Source organism: Euleptes europaea, chromosome 7 (genome assembly GCF_029931775.1).
Source record: "Euleptes europaea isolate rEulEur1 chromosome 7, rEulEur1.hap1, whole genome shotgun sequence".
Classification (NCBI taxonomy): domain Eukaryota; kingdom Metazoa; phylum Chordata; class Lepidosauria; order Squamata; family Sphaerodactylidae; genus Euleptes; species Euleptes europaea.
Window position 1 is genome coordinate 8,124,496 of NC_079318.1, and position 24,209 is coordinate 8,148,704.

The 24,209-nt window shown below is 42.1% G+C and overlaps 2 protein-coding genes across 2 annotated transcripts in view; both read left to right on the forward strand.

Moving 5' to 3' along the window:
- Positions 1-18,888, forward strand: part of RAB32 (RAB32, member RAS oncogene family) — a 19,286-nt gene extending 398 nt beyond the window's left edge. The window contains exons 2-3 of the mRNA XM_056853023.1: positions 15,197-15,474; positions 18,483-18,888. Coding sequence (XP_056709001.1) covers positions 15,197-15,474; positions 18,483-18,632 — 428 coding nt within the window. The 3' untranslated portion in view covers positions 18,633-18,888. The remainder of the gene's footprint in view (positions 1-15,196; positions 15,475-18,482) is intronic.
- Positions 18,889-22,976: 4,088 nt separating this feature from the next.
- Positions 22,977-24,209, forward strand: part of ADGB (androglobin) — a 144,461-nt gene continuing 143,228 nt past the window's right edge. Inside the window, exon 1 of the mRNA XM_056852604.1 lies at positions 22,977-23,050. Within this exon, the coding sequence (XP_056708582.1) occupies positions 22,977-23,050 (74 nt within the window). The remainder of the gene's footprint in view (positions 23,051-24,209) is intronic.

Genomic DNA, 24,209 nt, shown 5'->3' on the forward strand with positions numbered 1-24,209 from the left:
GACTGTGTGGCCGTGGCCATTGCTCCGCGTGCCCTGCCAATCAGGGCAGTTGTGCCTGTGACTGTCCCCTGCATTCTGAGAAGGAAGGGCCGGATACGAATGGGACCTTCTGGAGTAAGGGATGCTGTCACTCACAGAGGCTCACGTTGAGACAAAAGTGACTCTTTAAAGTGCCACTCTTTTTTCTTTCCTTTTGCTGAACAGACTGACTTGGCTACCCCTTTGAAACCAGTTCACAGCGGGGTCGCCGTCTTAGTCTGTTTGCAGTAGTCAAAAAGGGCCAGAGTCCAGTAGCACCTGAAAGACTAACAAAAATATTTTCTGGTAGGGTAGGAGCTTTGAGGGTGTGAGCTCACTGGTAGGGTATGAGCTCACTGAAGAAGGGAGCTGTGGCTCACGAAAGCTCCTACCCTACCAGAAAATATTTTTGTTAGTCTTTAAGGTGCTCCTGGACTCTGGCCCTTTTTGACTCCTTTGAAACCAGTGTGCTTTCCCCCATCTAGGGAGAGATCCTGACGAGCCCTGGCTCAGACGTTAAGGCTGGGCAGCAGTCTTCATTCACTTTCTGTTGGTGGTGAAGCCTTCGTTTTTTGAGAGTTCCTGTTTTCCTGTTCACTGCATGACTGGCAGAAATTCAAGAGTTGAAAACTCTTCCTCATTTGGTGTAGTGATTGATGGGTCTGGAGGTTGGGGATGGCTTTCTTATTGAACTTCTACATGCCATATATCTACTAAATGCTCAGTAGAGGGGAAAAATCACAACAGCCTCTCCATAGATCCTGAATTCTTTAGCATGGCAAAACAGCATGTGGCATATCTCCCAGCAAATCTTTTCACAAAACTCCAGAGTTGTTGTCGTCTGGATGTCTAAAATAAAGGCTATGCTTTATGATCTATGGTACTTACACTTTTCAATGAGAAGTAGCGTTTTTGTCTAAATCCATGGCAACTATAAGCAGCAGAGCTTTTGACGTGGCATTTCTTCAGTTACATCACTGTCATGGGGAAGTACGGCTTTCTGAAAGGGAAGTGGACTTAAACATTTTAAAAAATGAATTTAAGTCTTCTTTCTCTACGCTGTTATATTGCTGTGCCGTGGGAATCATAAATAATTTGTTAAGGTTGACTAAAACAGGAATTCTTTTCTCTTGCTAAATTGCCCACTGCTCAGTTATGAGTTTGGTATTCCCTCTCCCCCTCCCACCTGGGCAAAACTGTCTTGGGACTGAAGAGGTAGATCTTGCAGAGAGGAGGCTGAAAAGTCATTTGTAACCTGATGCTGCAAAGCCATCACTATTCTCACTTTTTAAATTATTGCAATGTCAAAAAACTAAGTGTGTGTCAAGTTAGATGCTGCATAGGTAGATACTCATCTGTAGGCTCTCCAGGGACTCATTGCAAGCCAGACCAGTCACTCAGTCCCCCCGCCCTTAAATTTGGCTTCCCTGTACATAAGTTAAGAATGCTCTACTGGACAGCATGCTCTAACGTGGGTGACCTTGTCACTCTTTCGTTTCAAATTTTAGCATGTAAAATGAGATCAGTAATGATTGGCTTAACAAGGTTGCTAGGCTTGTAAAACAGTCTGTATATAAACATTGATTGTTCTCTGGTAAGTGATTTAAAACAAAGGGTATTAACTTCCCATGTTTTTCATACCTTGGTCAAATTCTCAAAGCAGTTGTTAGTATAGGAGCATTTTTATTTGCCAAAGTACTTCCGTTCTTCAAGTGGAATTGGTGGTGGACTTCAAGAAGCATCATGGTTTAATACAGGCTATCTTCTGGTTCTCGTAGGTTATCCGGGCTGTGTAACCGTGGTCTTGGTATTTTCTTTCCTGACGTTTCGCCAGCAGCTGTGGCCGGCATCTTCAGAGGAGTAACACTGAAGGACAGTGTCTCTCAGTGTCAAGAGTGTAGGAAGAGTAATATGTAGTCAGAAAGGGGTTGGGTTTGAGCGGAATCATTGTCCTGCAAAAAGTAACAAAGGTAATGTGCTAACCATTGTCCTGTAAGTATCAAGATAATGTGCTAAGGAGGGTGTGGTATGTTAATATGGAACCATTGTATCCTGAAGTGATCTGTTAATGTGTGAAACGAAACAAAAATCAGAAAACTCAGGAAAAACAGTCTCCCATAGGAAAGGTATTCTTGCCATTTATTAAAGGAGTCACTGATAGGATGGAGAAACTTTTGAAAAAAACATAACCTACAAACAGTGTTTAAACCCACCAAGAAAATACAACAAATGCTAGGATCAGCAAAAGACAAAGAGACCCTCTCACCTCTGCAGGAGTATATCGTATACCTTGCAGCTGTGGAAAAGTTTACATTGGGACAACAAAACGCAGCATACAAACAAGGATAAAAGAACATGAAAGATACTGCAGACTGGGCCAACCTGAGAAATCAGCAGTGGCTGAATATGGACTGACACAAACAGGACACAGGGTCTTATTCCAAGACACTGAAAGACTGGACAATTCTACCAACTATTTTGTCAGATTGCACAGAGAATTCATAAACATCAGCACAACTTTAACAGAAAAGAAGAGAGTTTAAGAATGAATAAGGCTTGGCTTCCTGTCTTGAAAACCTCCAGACTAACAAAGACTACAGTCCACAATAGCCATGCAGATTAGCTTTGGATTTCACACATTAACAGATCACTTCAGGATACAATGGTTCCATATTAACATACCACACCCTCCTTAGCACATTATCTTGATACTTACGGGACAATGGTTAGCACATTACCTTTGTTACTTTTTGCAGGACAATGATTCAGCTCAAACCCAACCCCTTTCTGACTACATATTACTCTTCCTACACACTTGACACTGAGAGACACTGTCCTTCAGTGTTACTCCTCTGAAGATGCCGGCCACAGCTGCTGGCGAAACATCAGGAAAGAAAATACCAAGACCACGGTTACACAGCCCGGATAACCTACGAGAACCAATGAACTCTGAGCGTGAAAGCCTTCGACAATATTTAGGCTATCTTCTGTTAGCCATGTAACAATTCCTTCATTTCTCTTATTGTCTAACTGAAGAAGAAAATGTGCAACAGTGCCTAGTCACATAAATATAGAAATGTAGGGATTCTTTCATGACAGTTATTTGGGTTCCCGAGTCTCTTAAAGTTTCAGAGAAGCAGCTATGGAACACTACACATAGTAGATTTTGATTGTTTTTAGCTTGAACACTTTTTTAACTAATGACGATTCAGAAATTTTTTGAATGAGTGCTTGCTGTCTTCTTTGATAGAGAAACAGAAACTGACAGCAACACTGGCAAGAATGATTGTTGTATTTTGGTCATTCAAAGAATCTGACCTCCTACAAGTCAGCCTCTCTATTCGTTCTGAAGTACTAAGCAACATATAGTGTGAAGTACCAATTATTTTTCTCTGTATCTGAATACTACAGAATTGTCGGATGTTTCTAATCATGCACTTGTTCTCCTTCAAACGCTAGAAATGTCAAGAAGTGTGTTTTGTAGCTCAGTTACTGTACTCCCAACATATGTCGATGAAGCTCTAGCGGCGTATGCAGCTTAACCAGCAAGGAGCGTCACTGTGAAGAGCTGCCTGTTCTGATGTGTGAATTCTAGTACAAGTTTGGCTGCTTTTGTTGGGCACTCTGTGCACCTGAGGAAGTGAGCTCTGACTCATGAAAGCTTATGCTGGAATGGATAGTATTCAGGCTTTAAGGGGCTACTGTTTACTTTTGCTGTTAATTTTACTACAGCAGGCCAAAATACCTACCCCTCTGGAATTACAGATTCTTGACATTCTTTTAAAGCAAATTCATATAATACTGCATTTTTTCTAGCAATCATCTTAATAAAACAATATAAAAAATACTGAAACTGCATGTACTAGGGATGCAAATACCATTTAATAGAGCAAATGTTTTAAATCCAGTGGCAGGTAAGGAGAACAAACTGGGCTGGGGGGCAGGTAGCAGCATTTTCTCTACGGATTCCAACTAATTTTGCTGCCCGGCAACAGCCTGCAGGCAAAGCTTGGCCAGGTGAGTGATTGCTTCTACTCTCCATGGAGACAAGTGGGGTGAAAAAGGGGATAGAAGGCTAAGATGGAAGCCTGCTGATCTGCCAGAAATCAATCCTAATAGTTTACATCTCTAGTATATTACCAGAGAAACTCTCAAAGTTTACACTTATACTGTGGTAATAGTACATTTGTCTGTTTTTTCAATGGAATGCACACCATTTGCATAGCAGCTGTTTGTTAATCTATAGGAATACTCAAAAGAGAAGTACTGTAGGTGACACTCAAAAGCCCAGAGTATATAGGCATTACTTATGTGACCTAATGTGCAAAGCCCGCTTGTGGCCTTTCGAATTCAGAACTCCTTGGTGCCCAAGGTTACCACAACATACATGCTGCTCTGACTAAAGAGCAGGTAAGAAGTCAATAGAGAAAGTAGGAGGTGGAGATTCCAAGAGTGTTCACCTGTGAGTACTGAACTTTTCTGCATGCAATCCCATATTCTGAGGCATTAGTAATTTTATTGCACTTTAATTTTAGTGCATTTGTATATATAAGATAACAAGTGGGGACCCATGAGAAACTTGCGGGAGCAGCTGTCCCATCCCCACCCTTGCTTTCTCCACACTCCCCATACTTCTCTCAGTCTCTCACTGTTTCTCCCTCCTGCCACTTCTTTTCTTACTCCTCCATGCCTGTCACTTTCTCTTTCTGCCCCCACCTCATCACTCTTTCACTCTCTTTCTGCCCCCCCCATCACCCTCCTGGCCTCCCACCTGCTTCCTCTCCCCCTCCCACAGCAGCAATGGTGGTGTCACTCCCAGTCACCCATCTACTCCCCCCCACACACACAGCAGCAGCAATTCTGGAATCACAACAGGTCTTCCAGCTACAGAGATCAGTCCCTCTTAGGGTTGCCAGCTCCAGGTTGGGAAATGCTTGGACATTTGGGGTGCAGTTTGGGAAGATGAGGTTTGGGGAGGTAAGCAACCTCAGCAGAGCATAACGCCATTGTGTACACCATCCAAAGCAGCCATTTTCTCCAGGGGAACTGATCTTTGTCATCTGGAGATCACTTGTAATTCTGGGTGATCTCCAGTACTCACCTGGAGGTTGGCAACACCAGTTTTCCTGGAGGAAATGGTTGCTTTGGAGGGTGAAGTCTATGCCATTACCGTATACTCTTCTGAGGTCCTTCCCCTCCTCAAAACCCAGCCTCCCACCCCTTAAATCTCCAGGAATTTCCCAACCTTAGGTTGGCAATTGTATCACCTTCCCGCCCAGTAGCTAACCTACCTTTATCTGCCCTTCTCTCTTAAGCTTTCCGTCTCTCTCCCTTCCCCACCCCCCCGCCCAGCCTCTAACTTAGAAAAGTGCAGTCTTTCTCCGTAGCGGGGGCCAAAGCAGCTTACTTTAGTCTCCTCTCCTTTTTCTCCACACCACAACCCTGTGAGGTAGGTTAGGCTGAAAGTATGTGACTGGTCCATAATCATCCAGTGGGCTTCCACAGTAAGATGGGGATTTGAACCTGGGTCTCCCAGACCCTGCTCTGAAGCTCTAACTGCTACACCACACTGTATTAGGGTAGCTGCTGTTGAACAGTAGCAAGCAGCCAGGCCTAGTTGAGTCATGCAAGTCGGGTGGTATCGAGTCACCCAGAAGTTGCTGCCAGGTTTAGAGTTGCCAACCTCCAGGTGGGATCCACCTTGCCCATTCACAGCTCCAGTCATTGGATTTAAGTATCCAAAGATTTGCTGACTTCGCTAATAGAATATAAATAGATTTTGAAGTTCATAAGAGATTCCAGAGTTCCTGCTAGTGCAGCTTTATTTGGGGGGGGGGAGGTGTAACTTACTATTGTTCCCAGTATGAATATGTGTTAATGGTTCTGATCAACTTAAAGGCTCCTACTGACTTCAGAACTAGGGATTGGGTTTTATATAAGTTCTGGGTACAGTGTTCTGTTACATTTAAACTATTTTGATTTTCTCTTTCCATGAACACTTGATGTTGGAAATCTGTAAGGCTTCGGTCAGGAAATGTAAAATGCTGGATGAGGGGAAAATGTAAAGTTTGTGTATAACATGGTAAGCTTAAAATACTCTTAATTCCCAGATCTTGAAGACTGCTTTAGAAGTTGATTTAAGGGATTAATTACAAGTAAATGTGTAAAATAAGGTTGGAATATGAATGATTTCTACAGCAGAAATATGCTAGAAAAAATTGCAAGCTTTTCAACATTGGAGTTGGGTCGCAGGGAATTCTGATCCAGTTCATAGAAGGCTACAACATAATAGGTCAATGTGAGTTTAAGTATAAACCCTAGAATGGATTTCTGTTATTGGGTACTTCTGTACTGTATTGAAAGTCTTAACAGAATAAATCATGTGTTGCTACTTGCTTATATGGATTTACGCCTCCCTTGGTTTGACTCCTGTATAACAATCAGAACGTTGTAGAACAAATGCCCTTACAAGTATGCTGGAGTCTAAAACCACTTTTGGGAATGGTTAGCTGTGCTAGGTCAGATCTGTATAACAGAGTGTCCTCCATTAGTCAGTGGTCGCCCAGATGTTGCTAGAAGGGCTTATTAGTGGAGAGTCTCCTGCCTTTGGTAGTTGGAGGGTATAATCAGAGGTACAGTTTAGGAAGTGAATGAAGGTTTACAAGTAGTTTGCACCCTGCACTATTCTCTCCCCCGTCCCTACTCTTCAGGATACTTAAAGCAGCATTGAGCTAACCAGGCTGCCTGTTAAATTTTTATACTGTGGGGGTTGTTTTGTAGGGGCAGATCCTTCCATTCTTTACAAGAAAGGGACAGCGCAGTGCTGCAGGAGCAGTAACTTGAGGGGAGTAGAAGAGGAAAGCAAAGCCTGTAAATTAGGGGTGTAGCTACTGCTCATCTGGAAGTGATGAGCCAATATCTTACAGGGAAAAGTGTAAATCTTGAACAGAGATAGCCCGAATCCTATTCCATTTTAAAATACCTTTCTTAAGTAGGACTATATTTGTAAATTCTCAAACTGAAAATGCCTTTTTATTTACTTTTTCTGCTCTAGGCTTTAAAGGCCACAATGGCTCTCATCATATCTTGAACATCTTTAGTATTATGAACTGATTTTTTTTGGTATTAAAATATGCTGAAAGAGACCTGTGAAACACCCGTCTTGCTGCATTAAATCTCTTCTTATGCGGTGCTTATTGGGGCACATGTTATCTATCAGTAAAAGGTTCAAAATACTCTTAGTTTCAGTAACAACTGTACAAATAGTTTTGAGTTTGTCCTTTCATGAAAGGATGTGATGCTCTAACTTACACATGTGATAGTCATTCCTTTTCATCTTTCAAACGGCTATCTTTATAGCTCAGTGTAACTAAATGGGCGTACAGAGAAAGAAAAGAGAATTTGGGGCATGGAAATACAGATCTTTGAACTGAATTAGAGAATGATTCTTAATACATAAAACTAAGGGTGAATTTTGTTGGGAGAAAAGTTCCAAACTTACATTTTAGTTTGTTTTTAAAAACATCAAAACCATTTTTATGTATCAGTTTGAAACATTTAAGACACTGCTTCATGGAGGATTTAGTTAATAATGTCTCTGTTTCTGGTAGGCATGGCATGTAACTGACTTTGGCTTTAAATACACCAAAATGGTTTCTCCATAAATTTTAGTGTCACTCTTCTGGATGTAGAAGCAAATGGATGATAGAAACATAAAGCAGTTAGTACTTATCCTGCAACATGCTATTATGGAAAACTTTTCTTATGTACTAAAATTAAGAGATTTATTTTGAAGCCACCTCTAGTAAACTACTTAATCTAACGGAAATATTGTTCTATGTAAATATCCTGCTTCACTCTTCTGCTTTGAAGTAGAAACTTAATTCCTTTGAAGATAAGAGATTTGAAAGGGCAATATAGAAGTCAGTTTTAAAAAATACATAATTTTAAATTATGTATCTTTTAAAAACATTATTGTCCTTCCTGCCTTGGGCTTGTCGGTGCCAGTTCTGAAAGGCTGCAGGTGGCACAGTATTCTGTAGGTGATGCTGTTTCCCTTTTTTTCTCCCAAGCAGGCAACATATATTCCAAATGTGAACATGTTTTACTGATTGCTGTGTTATCTTTGTTCTTTTTTTTAAATTTCAGATGGCTGTTAACTCTAGACAAACAGTAATTACAGAAAATGTATGCTGCAGAGAGTAGTGATTGAAAGCTCTTATATCTGACCACCCATATTTTTCCAGTTGCCTTAGACATAAGGGTCACATACAAATGCATTGCATCAAAGCACAGGATATGCTTACAGTGCCTGTCTGATTAACAGTGCCATCCTAAGCAGATCTGTTCAAAATCAGGCTCAGAGCTATTCACCTGGACACAAGAAGCTGTCTTACACCGAATTACACCCTTGGCCCACTAAGGTCAGTATTGTCTACTCAGACTGGCAGCAGCTGTCCAAAGTCTCAGGCAGAGGTCTTACACATCACGTACTACTTGATTGTTTTAACTGGAGATACTGGGGGTTGAATTTGAAACCTTCTGCATGCCAAGATGCTCTACTATTGAACCACAACCCCTCCCAAGTGGGGATAGTTTCCAGGAAAGTGTTCCTGGGATTGCATTGTAAACATGGGATTATTTCTTGGGCCTTTCCTATATACTGGGCGCTGATCTTGTGAGAAAGTCCACGTGGCCTGTGTCTTTCAGATACAGTCATGCAGGTGGGGTTGCTAAGCTCCACTGTTCTCCAATTAGACATCAGTTGCCCTGGAGAAAATGGCTGCTTTGGAGGCTGGCGTCTATGGCATTTTACCCTGCTGAGGCATTATACCCCTCCCCAAACTCCACCTTTTCCTGGCTGCAAACCTAAATCTCCAGGAATTTGGCAACCATACATGTAGGATTTCTTCATGGAAAAGCAGCCCTCACCCAGCTATGTCTTCATCTAAAGGGCAGCCCTTTTTGCTAGTGTCTGGAAGAAGCAAAAATACACAATTCTATTGGATCCGCTGGTACTGTTGTCTTCTCATTGCGGCACCATATATCTGTAGTTTCTGACACATCTGGAATCTGCAGAAATTCTTACTTCAAGATTAATAGGGCTGGATAGAAAGGGTTGGCCATGTCAAATGCTGGGTTCTCTGAAAATGGCTTGACCTCCCCTAGAGTAAAAAATTCTGTTATTTCAGAACTATGAAATTTAGAAATTGTGAATGACCTTGAATTCTATAATCCAAATGTAAGAGATGAGTTTATTTTGAAGCAGGTTGGTTTATATGTCCAGTTATTGCCATATTTTTCTTTCGGTTGAACTCACTTGTTGTTTAATACTGCATCATACATTTCTCTTCAATCATTGCTTTGGTAAAAGGAGCCCAACGTGTTCTGCTTTTTGTGGTTTTGAGTGCATCGTTACAATGTTTTGTGCAGTGATAAAATTTGCTTGTTGCAGAGCAGATAGCACTCAAAGACTGAAAGAATCTCTAGTATACCTTGTCGCTCCAGACTTCTGTTTGCTGCACCTTCTCCTCTTCTTTTATGGAATGGAACTGCCCAGTTCAGAGCACAGAATTGAGAGTTATCATACTAGGTTTTAGACTTGATAACCTTTTGGTGCCGTTTCTCTGTATTGCAGTAGAGACATAACTTTGTGTTGATCCATGTTCAAGTGATTGAGACAAAGGTGGGAAGGGTCCCACAATAATAAACCATCACTAAACTATTGGAGAGGAAGATGGGTTTGCACCATGGTACATCTTAAATCTGCAAAATTATCTACTTCTCTGCTTATTTGCCTTCCAAAACTGTAGCAACTAAACCTAGAAGGTAGCACATCTTTCTTGCCAAAACCAAAGTGTTTCAGAATCATATAACTATTGTAATGAGGAAATTCTGTTGGGTTCTGAAACCCCAAAGTATTATTTGTGAAATTTTGGAGTGTTTATGTACGTCCTGGTTGGTCATTTGCTTAAAGTAGCCCCCCCCCCTGCTTCTGCCAGAGCCTGTATTGTTTCTATAATGGCTCCTACCCTATGCAACAGGCTTCTTGGGGGACAGCTTTAGATATTTTTAGGACGCCGTTTTACTTGCTAGGGCTTTTAATGGGGTGTGGTCAGGTTCCTTCAGGTTGTATAGTGTTTTATTTTTAAATTTAGAATTATAAATGGTCTTGTCACAAATAAAAGGCAGGTTATAAATGTTTTAATTAATAAATAAAATGTTCTTATTAAATTGAATACGAACTTGTATTAGACTTCATCTAACAAGGCAGTGATAGCACTGATGGTAGAAGAATTTGGTATAATTCTTGTCTTTAAATGTGTTAGAAATAGAAAATGCCAAATACCTAGTATACTGTAGTACCATATTAAACATCATTAAACATAACAGTCAAAAATTATCACTAGATATTGCAATATTTAGGTATAAATTGGGTCCTTTTTGAACACCATTTTCTCTGGTTCTAGGAGATACCCCAAAATGTAGGTGACAGATTCATTTTTCTGATTTTAGTTTATTGTACTTTAATGGCCACTCTTTCTAATTGCTGCCACCAAATCTAATGCTAAGCTCTTCATCTTCTTGTAATTTTATTCAAACTATGCCAAAAATATTGTACTATATAAATAAATTTTATGATATTTCTTTTTGTGTAAGCTGGTCATTGACCGTAATAAATAAATTATGATGATGAAGTATAAGTAAATACATGGATAACCCTGGTTGTCATCACAACAAAATATTAGCCACTAGCCCTAACTTAATTTCTGCCCATTTTTCATAATTAATTTATTGCTTTAAAAGGCTCAGTTTAATTAAGTATTGGAGCCTGTATAGAAAACAGCTGCTTTAAGAAGTGAATTCACCTACCACCATCAAATGGGGTAAAGTTAATCTGTAAATAGGCCAAGACAAAAACTTCATGCACATGCATTTTTATCTCATACAACAAACCGTTTTCTGAATGAGAAATTATAACAGCTTTATTCCCACTGAGGATTGCTGAAAATACGCAATGAAATTTCTAGATAGAAGGGTGACCAGGCAGCTTGGAATTGTCAAGCCCTTTCTCTTAACTGTTCTGACCAGCGTAGCTTTATTGCTTTGAAACGTTCATAACCTTTCAAGTGTCATCAGACAGAAGAGAAATAATATCGTGCTATGTTGTGTCTTACTGCTTCAGAGGTTAACAAGTTCTTAAGATCTGTAATGGAGTGGTACTGATGGCAAAGCAGAATAATACCAGTGTTTCTTCTGTAGGGACTGTGAAATGTCACACAACAGTGAGCAGAAATGTTAAGTTCTGTTGGAAGTCTTGGCAGCTTCTCAGCAAAACTTGTGAAGAGCAGATGGGAAAGGCAGAGCTAATAAAGTGTTTGGAATGCTACTTGCTGTACTGCAGTGATAATTTTACATTTAAATAAAAAATCTTGAAATTTGTATTTGTTTAAAGTATACATAGGAATCATCATTAATGCTGTAGGTTGTTTTACATTAAAAAACTCATACTACAGATTTTGGGTACGGTAAATGCTTGTTGTTGTTGTTTTCACTTCACTCATTCCAATAGTGTGTGTGTTTTTAAGTGCTCCTCAAAATTTCCCTGTTTTTTCTACTGAACTTTAGTGAGATCTTTCTCAAAATTTTAATGGAAAGCAGGTTTGAGAGAGATCACAAAACATCTGGGAAAACTCCAGGAGGTACATGCATGCACCACAGTGCTGTAGGGAAGCAGTGGGGGGAGGGGCACGATTTCCCAACAGTGTTGATCCTGGGATGGATAATCTGTGTGTATTGATACAGGGGCCAATATAAAACTGATTCTCCAGAAGGTACTGTGACTTTTAACTTGTTCACCAGTCTGAAAATATAAATGATGTATAGGGTTGCCAACCTCCATGTACTAGCTGGAGATCTCCTTCTATTACAACTGATCTCCAGCCGATAGAGATCAGTTCACCTGGAGAAAATGGCCGCTTTGGCAATTGGGCTCTATGGCATTGAAGTCCCTCCCCTCTACAAACCGTGCCCTCCTGAGGCTTCGCCCCCAAAACCTCCTGCCGGTGGCAAAGAGGGACCTGGCAACCCTAATTATGTACCCAGTCTGGAAAGATTAAAGGATCCCCCCCAAAATTGGGCACTAGTAATTCTGACTCTGTCAACATAAGCATACTACTTTGTCAAAAAGGGCAAGAGTCCAGTAGCACCTTAAAGACTAACAAAAATATTTTCTGGTAGGGTATGAGCTTTCGTGAGCCACAGCTCACTTCTTCAGATACATACTACTTTGGGTTGTGCTTTTGCCGTAACAAAATGCATGCTAGCTTTTTTTGGGGGGTGGAGTAGAGAAGAACAGGAGTAAAAGGTGGATAGGTAATAAGTATAGCTTGTAAAGGGCTATGTTAACACAGTCTGGATTTAGACATTGCTGTTTGTTCTTGTGTGCTGACAGGCAACTAGCTATTTACAAAGTGTATATGTTAATGTCTAAGCATGCCAGGTATGATGAGACTGCATTACATATTGCAAAAATAAGTAGTGAAACAAGGTTCCTGACTAGTGTTCATAGTAGCAGTCGTACATTTTATGGATACATATAAGATCTTATGTAATCTTTCAAATACTGGTAATGGCTGTTGATAACATCTCGCTCATAATTACTTCAGATTTTATCACCCTTTAACCCTGACCAGTACTGCGTGTTGCTTTTTAAAAGCTGTGTTGCTTCTATCATTTGTTAAAGGTTAGACACTTTAACTGCTTCTTGATTTACTTTTGTTACCTCCACTCTGAGCTGGATGCATGTCTCTGACTCTCCACTGTCATATTAAATTGCCTCTTAAATATCCAGTAGCTCCATCCATGCAAGTCCTCACCGGATTCTGGAATAACTGAGGAGTCATCTTGTTATCAGCACTGGCACCCAAATTCTGGGTGGTCGTGTATGTGTGCATAACAACCCTGGAAATGAAAAGCTGCTAGAACTTCATCCTTTTGGCACAGTAGAGTAAAAAAAATCTCACTATCCTAACTCATCATCTAAACATTGTTAATAGGGGATATGTGTACTAAACCTGGTAAACTGTGAAGCTAACACACAGTTGGTCAGTCAGGGTTTGTTTCCCAAACGTGGCAGGTTAATGTAGCCTCTGTTGTGTAACACTTTTCCTGCACAAATAAGCTTTGTATAGACTGTGTGAGAGATTTAGTCAAACAACAACCCAGAGCCCTTATCACCAACTTGGCTAATGCCACACAAGATCAGTACTTATTTGCATCAACCAACGAAAAGTAGAATAACTCAGTTTACTTATCTTGTAAGCACTAAGTACATCTCTTTTTTTCTTCAAAAATTCCATTGTGATCCTTAAAGTATGTATGGATCAACTTAATGATATCATGCTAAGGCAGACAGCATTGTGTAAGTCTGGCCAGAGAGACCCTGAAGGAAGAAATTTTATCCCAAGGCCATTGGGGTTATTGGCTATCTAAATCCACTAATAGCAGTTCTCAGATAGTGGAAGAAACCTATCCACTGGACCTTAAAGGCTCAGTAACCCCCTTAACTTCTCTGCAGACCTCTTGTTCTAATAAAGCTAAAAGACTACTTTTTTGTTTTTTAAAAAAGTGACTCAGTCTACTGTGCCTTGGTCTTGCAGATAAACAAGAATTCATACCATGTCAGTTACCAGGCTTGTCTGCTTTATTTTCAGTACAGCAGTCCTGTCATAAGGAGAGCTCGCTATAGTAGGATAGTGGTGCATTGTAGGATCGTCACTTGGATTTTAGTTTGAATTTTTACATCTTGCCACTGTGTTCATTCTATTACGTGCCTTACAATAAATACATGGATTTGAGCATGTTATCAATCAGCTAGTTATCAATCTATGCAGTTTACATATCAGTCACACAACTTCCCCAAGGCAAGAGAAAGAGCTCATGTCAACATTCCTTATGTGTGGATACTGGGAATGAAGGTTTCAGCTTTGTGTATGTAGAATGTATATTTTCCCACAGTAATACTGGAAAAATGTGTATGACAATGGAGTGATCTGCAAAGAATCAGAGGGAGCTCAAGCCACATTTTGCCCCTTACTACTACATCCTCACTCTAACTTGCGCTCTTGTTTATCTTCACTGCTAAGACCTGTGATCTCTCATCTGTTATGTATAACAAACTAGCAGTCCAAGTCGCTGACACAGGGAATCACACCTAGCCTTCTATTTTTGCTCAGCTTCTCCCCTTCTGCAATTTTCTGGATAAATATGAAGAAAATAGTTTTCTTTCTTTCCATTGCATGCATCTGAAGAAGTGAGCTCTGACTCAGAAAAGTTCGTGCTTTAATGTGCCACAGGACTTCTGTTTCGTCTAACTTAATGGCTGAACACTGTTGAGCAAATTGGAATTTAGCTAGTTATCAGTCTCTATGCAGTTTACTTATATTGGTCACACAATAAAGTTGATGCATATTACAGTAAACAATTGTACTGACTGATGAATACCTTTTTGGCATGATTCGATTAGAACTCAGTTATGAGAATAGCTGCTTCTGTGTAGTAGACCCAGCGGTAGATTTTGGGGATCCCTTAAGCTGACCATTACTGTGGAACAGAAAGGACCAACTTTCACATAGCTAGAGTTTGATCCATATAATGCCAAGTGTTGTTAAATGTGTTCACAGACCTTTAGGCATTAAAATTGATGTTGAGATTATATATAGACACCGCAGAGCTTTGGATTTACCATATATGGATGTAAATATTCAGGGCTTCTTGAGTATGCTGGTGTCTAGCATCTGGCTGTGCAATACAGGCCACAGCGGGTATATATCAATAAAATCTGGGCACGTGAGTGTGTCCCATTATAAAGGGGCAAAGCTAGGAGTTTCAGGCTCTACAGAATAATGCTGGTGCTCAAAATCTCATGGGGGCTAAATTCAGTTCTATGTCCATCTGTAACTCTAATTCAATAATACTTAGAGCTAGAATGCTGTAAGAGCCAATGCGTATTTTGCCAGATGCACATAAAACTGCAGAACTCTGATTAGCGTTTTCAGGATCTACTCATATCTTGATAATATGTTCATATAAGTGTGAAAACACTTGTGCCTTCATCACTAAATTAGCAGTGTTTGCTTACGTGCTACCTACTGTAATACTCTTACTTGTCTTACAGGCCAGGAACGTTTTGGCAATATGACCAGAGTATACTACAAAGAAGCTGTAGGTGCTCTTGTCGTCTTTGATGTCACAAGAGGCTCGACATTTGATGCAGTTTCCAAGTGGAAACATGATTTGGACAGTAAAGTGCTTCTCCCAAATGGTAGCCCCATCCCTGCAGTTCTCCTTGCCAACAAATGTGATCAGAAGAAAGATGGTGGGCAGAATCCTTCCTCAATGGATCAGTTCTGCAAAGAGGGAGGCTTTGTTGGATGGTTTGAAACCTCTGCAAAGGTAAGAATTTTCTTAAACTGGAGGAAGTCTTAAACTAACTTGAAATCATTTGTGAGAAACAAATATGGCCTACTGTACTAGCACAACCTTGCTGATAAGTCCACAAACTTTACTAGCCCATAAATTTTAATTCTGAATCCCTACATGTATCTGTTAGCTGCTTGTGTTGTGTTGTTGACTCCAAAGAATGGGGACGCTTCAAGCTACCTCTTTCTCCAGTTCTAGAAGTACTGTCAAATCTGTCTTGTTTTTAGCTTTAAAAAGTGGTATTATCGACACATTTATCGAGCTTGATCCATTGCAAAATTTCTGCTTGTGCTACAACTTTTGTGTAAGCGGAAACACAAGGAAGACCAAGCTTTCACTAAAGCTGACTTACTGTATCCCTACTTTTGTTTCCACTTGTGCAAGATCTTGTGGAACTAATATAGGAAGGATGTTGTACAAGAGATTTCACAAGTGGAACTGCGCTAAATAATTTGTTTCAACTTACACATTACTGGACTCAGGCCTGAGTAAACTAATTTGTGCCATTTCTTTTGGTTTTCAGTTAAAGGTTAAATGTGGTGGTGTTATAGTGGCTTAATCTGGATGTAGCACTGAACCAGTGTTTGTATTGAACAGGTCAGGGCGATCCATGGATTTATACACTTCTTCTTCCTTCCCTCACATTGTGCAGTCTGATTAGTTACTACCTTGTTTGCAATAAACCATAGTTTACAGTTCTGCTAGCATACTTTAGTGTGTACTTGATCTGCACATCAAAATTGCAAGCTATTGCTTGTTCCCAATTTTGCCATCATCCTTGTGTGTAGGGCAAATGCAAACCACAGTGCTATGGCTAGGATGTAATGGCAAACTATGGCTTTCACTAAACCAGTTGGAATCAATTAGACTGTGGCCTGAGGGAAGTGGAGAAGGAAGCACACAAGACCTGAGGATTCTGTAGTCTCTTCATATAGTATAAACCATTGTTAAGCATTGTATGAACACTGACTTGAAGGCAATTAGTGTAATAACAACAGAACCTGGCCTGTTATCATGCTCCCCCATTGGTTATAGAAGTGAAAGTGATTAATGCAGACAGCAGCTCTGACTCCTAGGCAGAATCTAAAAACAAAGGTCAGTATTCTTTGTTAACATGTTCACACTCCACACACCCCCATACCTTTGTGAATTTAAGAGCATCAATTGCCTTTCTGAATCAGACTTCAATATTACCCAGCTTGCCCCAGAAGATAAATTTTGGTGGGGAAATGGGGGGATTAAAATCAAATAAATAAATGAGATCAAACAGTTTATTGGTAATATAAAAAGCCAAACATCCCTGTTGGATAAAACTCGTTGCTAATTAATGTTGCTGGCAGCATCCTGATTAATCATATAAGTATTAGGCTCACATGAATCTCGTGCAATTCCAAACTATATATCTGCATTTTTGCAAATAATGGTAGATGACTATTACAAGCAGATTGATAAACTTTGGGATAGGTACAGATGAGAATGGGAAATACCAAATTTTGAAATGTTAAAGGAACCAGGAAAGGGGACCTGTAACTAGTACCTGTACAAATGTCACTATTGCCAATTTTGCACTTGAACATAAGTAGAACAGTTGTTGGGTAAAATCTTATGACTTTGTTTAAAAATGATTACATGAGTACAGCCAAATGCATTTAACACTGCTTGGCAAGCATTCAGACTGACTTCATGCCAGCAAAGGAGATAGCAAGGTAATTCCTTTACATTCTGTCCTTCAGATACCTTCAGTCACTTAACTTTTCCCCTTTCGACTAATTTGATTCCTATGTTGATCTCTAGTTAGTATGCAGAGTTTATCTTCTTAAAAAGGTAAAAGTCCCCTGTGCAAGCACTGGGTCATTCCTGACCCATAGGGTGACATCACATCCCGATGTTTACTAGGCAGACTTTGTTTATGGGGTGGTTTGCCAGTGCCTTCCTCAGTCGTCTTTTCTTTACCCCCAGCAAGCTGGGTACTTATTTTACCGACCTTGGAAGGATGGAAGGCTGAGTCAACCTTGAGCCGGCTACCTGAAACCCACTTCTGTCAGGATCGAACTCAGGTCGTGAGCAGAGCTTGGACTGCAGTACTGCAGCTTACAACTCTGCGCCATGGGGCTCATTTATCTTCTTACTATATAATTATTTGATTTGTGCTGCTTATGTGTTCAGTTAGATGGGTAGGGAAGACTAAACAACCAGATCACGTCGATCACATTGTGAAGTAAAGCCCTAAATGGCATGAAAGTGAAAGAATATTAAGGTGATAAGTATCTTTGAAAAAAATAGAATTAAAATCTCATAAAGGATTACATTTTTAAAAGGGAGCTTTTCTTGCCCATTCAATCTCCCTGCTACATCAGACTGAATGATGGGGAATTCACCATATCACCATTTAAACTGAGGTTGCCGTCTAAACTAGCTGCATAAAGCAGAAATAATGACTATGTACTTGAGTCATAATTAGGGTTGCTAGGTACCCCCTGGCAACGGGTGGAGGATGAGGGGTAGAGGGGAACTAACCAGTTGTAAATGGAGGCCAGCACTGATGCGTCAACATCACTTCTGGAAGAGGCATCATCACATTGCTGACGATCGTGGGGTTGCTCTGGTATTTGAGCAAAGACTCTGGTAGAAACCATTTTTACCATAGAGTTTTTCCCAAATAACAGAACATTCCCATGATCGTCAGCAACATGATGAAGTCATTTCCAGAAGTGATGCTGACGCTGGTATCTGTTTACAGCTAGTAAGTCCCCCTGCCAGCCAACTGAACAGCACCAGGGGGAAGGAAGCTTGGAGTGGGGATGGCAACTATAGTCATAATCCTAAATTTTAAGCTATGCACCACACAGTTCTAAATTCCTTCTGTTAATCTTTTATGAAGCATAATGGTATACAATGTAGAGATGATGGTTTGTACCATCTGGATTTTTCTGTACAGGGGGGATGTAAAGCATTACCTTTTTCTCCTTTGGTTTCTTCAGGACAATATCAACATTGATGAAGCCACTCGGTTCTTGGTGGAAAACATCCTTGCAAATCTCAAAACTTTCCCTAGTGAAGAGAACGATGTAGGGAAAATAAAGCTGGACCTAGATCCACTGAAAGCAGAAAGTAAATCGCAGTGCTGTTAATGTGACTGTAATGAATCGCTGGCATACAATGAGAGCAGCTCCTCTCATCTGGCTGCTGCTATGGTGCTGAATCACAACAATCCTAGTGGGTTATTGGTCACACTCCAGGGTGTTTACACACTTCTTTTTTTTCTTATTAAGTAGGACTTCAAATTATTTGGTTTATATTCTAGTGTTGGTTATGAACCAGAACTGTCTAGCACAATCAAAAGATGGCCACAGACAAAAAGAGGGTAATTATTCATCAAGGAATAGTCAACAAACGGCATGAGAGCCTTGATATTTTGTTCTCTGCCATGCAGTTTCAAAAATAAAATAGGAATGTTGGTCTGAATGAAAGTGTTCATTTTAATAAGCACTTTTTTATCAAGTCCTTTAATATATGTAACAATCTACTATGGCTGGCATTTGTCTGCTGTTCCTTTTCAATACCACCTTTTTTATTTGGCATCCACACCACAAACTAATATCCTTTAGATGCTTAACAGCCAAAATTCACAGTTTCTAAATATTATAGTATTGATATCCAATAGCACATATTCCTAATTTATGGTGTACTTCAAATGTGAAAGAAGACTAATTATTTGGAAAGAAGATGAAGCTGGTGGAAGGGAGTATTATTGTTGGTGTTTCCAATCAGATAAATTAGTAACTCATCCCTGACTTCTGCAAGCATCCTAGAAAGTTTAATGTTTTATTATCTGAAAAGAAGTCATAGTCTGCATATCTAAACTCTTATGATGGGGTGGAGTGAATAATGGCATTGATTAGGCTTTTAGGAAACCAGAGGGGGAGACAGAGCTGTAATTTGTAGGTATCCGTACTAATACAGTTCTGCTTAGTCTTGCTGCTTTTGTACTGCTCTTGCCACTTTTAAAAGTTTTTAACACAAGGACTCTGACTTAATAAGAGTGTTAAATTTCTTGTGCCAGTACAACTTGCAAATCTGTATGTAATCCAAAATGGTGTAAAAATAGGAAAATAGTGTGGAGTATTAATCATGTTCCTGAAAACGTTTATGTTGACTTTTTGCTGATAGTGCTTATGACTATTTGGGATATGACGGGGGGGGGGGAACTAGAGACGCACTCTCATTGTATGTTACAACCTAAACTATTTGGAATACTATGTTGTCCTCAGCACTTGTTCTGCCATACTAAGCCAGCTGCCATTAATTCTAAAACAATTTATTTTGGCTTAATATTCTTAAGGCTTAAACTAGGTCTTGAATCCTTGTTATGTGCCCAGAATTAGATTTGCTAAAAATTCTGATGTCAGAAGTATTTTTATAGTGCGTACGCACAGATCTAGAGTTTTTATAAGGTACATTAAAGCACTATGTCACTTAAAAACAGATCCAACAATCATCCCCTTTGTTTTTGTTTCTATTCTAGCCTATGCTAACCTTGTTGAAATCGCAAACACTTCTAACTTCCCTAACTGTTCCAAAATTTCTGTCAACTCAGATATTCTGAATGCTTTTCGAACACTTTGGATCCAAACTTTGAACTGAGCACAGGTAACTCTGTTGGTTTTTAAATATCAAACTTTCTTTTTCAGAAAGGAAAGAAAAATAAATACTGAGATTGAAAAGATGAACAGTTTGGTAACCTTATTTATAATTTGGAAAATGAACATGCTTGTTTCCTTCTACCTTGGTCCATTATAATCTATGTTTCTCACCAGCAAGATGATTATTTTTGAAACGTGCCAATTGCCTTTGTTCAAGAGAAGTTTATTTCTTTGAAATGTATAAATATTTTAAAAAAACTTCTCTAAGTTTCGTTTTGCCTTTCCACACAAGTGCAATAGACTTGAACTTCCTCCTATGCAGTATACAAAGCTGAAACTGTTTTGTACCAAAATCTATTTTAGCAGTGTTGGATCCTAAGGATTTTTTAAAAAATCTTTTAACTCTGGAGTAATACCAGGTTCCAACATAATGATTTGCATTCCAGTAATCCAGATCTCTCAAATCAGGAAATCTTTTAGCAAGGAAGCATCCCTATTTTTGCTCCCAAAGAATGGTAAGATCTTTCTTCTCGAAGATCAGAACTCATTTAGTCTGCATGTGAAGTAATTGGATCCTGTTCCTGTCTGGTGCTGACTTTTCTGTTGGAGGAAGAGCCACTTGAATGGACATGACTAGAATAGTAGGATAAGGCCTACTTATAGTATAGTAGGATAGTTATACTTACAGTTTACTATATAGTTATAGGTGGATAAGGCCTACTACCTTCCTGTTCAGTATTGCATCCAGATGTAATGCTGCAATTCTGTGGCATTAGCTGCAGGAGTCCTGAACTATCTTGCTTTTAATTTTGTTTCATAAAGCCACTTTCTAGCTTTGTGATTGTGAAAACATGCTTGGAAGATCCAAGAGGCAAGTGCTGGGGCATCTGTAAAGGCAGGGCAGAATCAGTAATGCAAAATGCTGGAGATTATAAGATTCTCTGGTCAGTGAAGGGGGTCCAAACTTTAATAAATTTATACTGGAGTCTTATTGAGGGCAATAATTCCACGGACAGCCTATTCCTGAAGGGGGGCGGATCCTCACAGGAGCTGGCGTGACCCCCACGCTGGCGTCCGTGCCGCTTGCATCGTGCAAACTGGCACAGATGCCAGTTGCAGCATGGTGCTTGGATGCCGGCGCCGTGTCCCGGCATATCTCCCAGCATTGGCTTCCAGAGGGCGTTCCTTGGAGCGGAACTGCCTTTAGGCATAGGGTTGCCAGCTTCCAGGTACTAGGCTGGAGATCGATTACAACTGATCTCCAGCTGATAGAGATCGAAAATGGTCGCTTTGGCAATTGGATATGGTATTGAAGTCCCTCCCCGCCCCAGACCCCGCCCTCCCCAGGCTCCACCCCAAAAACCTCCCACCAGTAGCAAAGAGGGACCCGGCAACCCTATTCAGGCAGCTTCCTAACCCCTTTCAGGCTTGATATGTCTGGTATATCGTAGAATTGTTATGGGGAGCTGCACAGGTTTTAAAAAATGAAATCATTTTTACTTCTTCTTTTCTTTTTTTGCTGTTAGACTATACACATGGGAACCTGGAAAGACTTGCAGGAGGCATCTGGCTTCCCCCTCCCCCGATACATCCTCTCCCTTCCCTGCAAGCCCCCACAGCATCTCCCCTTCCCCCCCAACGGGCCACCTCCCCATAGCTGCCCCGGTGGGGATTTGCGCCCCCTCTCTTTGGGCTGAGGCGGCTCTGAGGCCCACCGGGCGGAGCCTGGGCCATCAGCCTGGGGGCCGCTCTGCCCCAGGGTGGGGGGCTGTGAGGGTACAGGATGGAGGAGCTGCACTGACCCACCGCTGTCCGCCTACGGCTGTCAACAAGGCTGCCAACCCTACTCGGGAAACCCCTCGACATTTTGGGGTGGAACCTGGAGGAAGGGGGCAGCCTTGGCGGGGTTCTGGGGTTGCCAACCTCCAGGGAGGAAAAGTCCTAGGTAGGAAACTTACTTTCAGGACCCAGCCACGAATAAAACTAATGACGCTGGGGGGTGTTCTTTGCAATTTTCTATTATGCCCTTAGTATTGCAACGTAAAATAAGCCATCACAGTGGAGAGTCATGCAGTGGACAGAAATACAGTTACTCCAATGCACAAACGGAACTTAACCTTGCATGAATAGTCCATGAATCTGAGTCCATGGGACCGACTGTATTTCCCCTCCGGAGAAACTCATCCTATCGCTTGGAGACTAGTCCAGAAGTCCAGGCCCTCACTGGAGGTTGGCAACCCCAGAGCCTAGGGAACAAAGTGGAACTCAGTGAAATAATCGCGTGAAATATTCGGTCACGTTGGGGGGGGGGCGGGGGGAAAGGGTCCCGCGCGAAACGCAGCGCCGGTCTGGGCCAAGGAGGGCCCTCCGCCTCCGTCCTGCAGCCCGCCGGGGCCCAGGCCGCGCGCCGCCCACTCGCCCCACGCGCCAGCGGGGTGTTCCTGCCCGCACGGTCAACGCGGGCCGAATCAAGCGGGCAAGCGGGGAGGGGGAGGGGGGGCTTGTGCGCTTCCCGCCACCTCGCCGCTCTCTCCCGGCGTCGCTCGGCCCGCAGCCTTCCCCACGCTGAAAACTCCTCGCCACTTGTCGTCGGAAGGCGGCGGGATGGACACCCGTTTCGAACCGGAAATGTCCGGCCAAGGCCCGCGTTCCCCCCCGCCGCCACCGCACCTCTAGGGGGCGCTCCCGGCCCAAGGTCCCCGGAAGTTGAGGCTGCGCCTCCCGCGGCCGCATCGCCCGCACCTCTATGGCCGCGGCGGGCGTCTTAGCAACGGGGAGGACGCGGCGGGAGGCGCGGGGGCGGACCGGGCGGTCCCGCCGAGGAGCCGGGCGATGTCGAAGTTAGGGAGAAAGAAGGAGCTGGTGAAGAGCAACAACGTCCTGCAGTCCAGCGTCACCGCTAAAGAGTAAGGCTCCCGTCCTCTCTGCGGACGCTTCTCGGGCCCGTCGCGGCCCTGCTTTGCGGGAGCCCCCCCCCCCCCGCGGCCTGGTCAGGCGCGCCGCGGCCGCCAGGGGCGCTCGGGGACGCGCCCCGCCCCCCCTCGCCTTTGACCAACCCCCCCCCCCCGCCCGGTATCAGCGCTCCTCCCGGTACGTCCCTGAGCTTCGGCCCCTGTTTTTAAGACCGGGGCCTGCTCCTGGAACTGGGGCCCCAACGGTAGTGCCTCTGGCCACGCACGGCGTGCCATTCTTTTTCGGTGCCAAGGAGGCACCTCGATGACTGACGTTTGTTGCATGGGAAGCTCACCGCAGGTATGGAACGAAACCTCAGCATACAGGCGCAGGGGGGGGGGAGAGTGTGAACTATGGGTTTAAAAGCCTACAAAAGGCAAAAGGTGTGAAGTGTCATGGTTAATGCAACACCCAGAAATCTACAACCTAAACCCATTTGCGAGAGTTGCAATGGGTGACAGTGGAGTCGGCCTGTTGGATGTGAAGCGGTTCAGGACGTGTAGTGGCTGAAAGGTTACTGTTCAGTCCGCGTGGGAAGGATTCACGAGATCAGAGACGGAGTTCAGCAACACAGCTTCATTTGATTTCAGCAGAGAACTAACTAACTTACACACTGAACGTGCCCTGCTTATATGCCCCCCTGGCCGCCTGCGGCCACTCCCCCCCTGATCTGTGATAGGGGGGAAATACCCTCTCGGTGACCAATGGGACATGCTGGCTTAGGGCCAATAGGATCCGCTTGCTTGACCAATAGGGTGAGCAGGGTTTAGGATCCTTCGACAGAACTCAAGCTCCTCCGCCTCCCTTGATAACTCCCCAATTATATACATACACAACAGTTACTAATGAGAAATCACCTTACAGTATCTGGAGCGGGGGAAAGGATTTCCATAAGTGATAATCCGACTATGCTCTCTGTTCTTAGATGCAATATATATCTGCTTCTTTGCTCCTTGTTGCAAGAAGATGGACCGCTTGCTACCCTCACACATGCTTTCCAACTATTTGTTGAACTCTTTTTTTTTTTAGTCAACCTGGGTACTAAGAACGTTGTACTGTTTAAAAAGTTATTGACAGTTAAAAGTCTCAGTGCGCGATCTTCCTCTTCCCCCT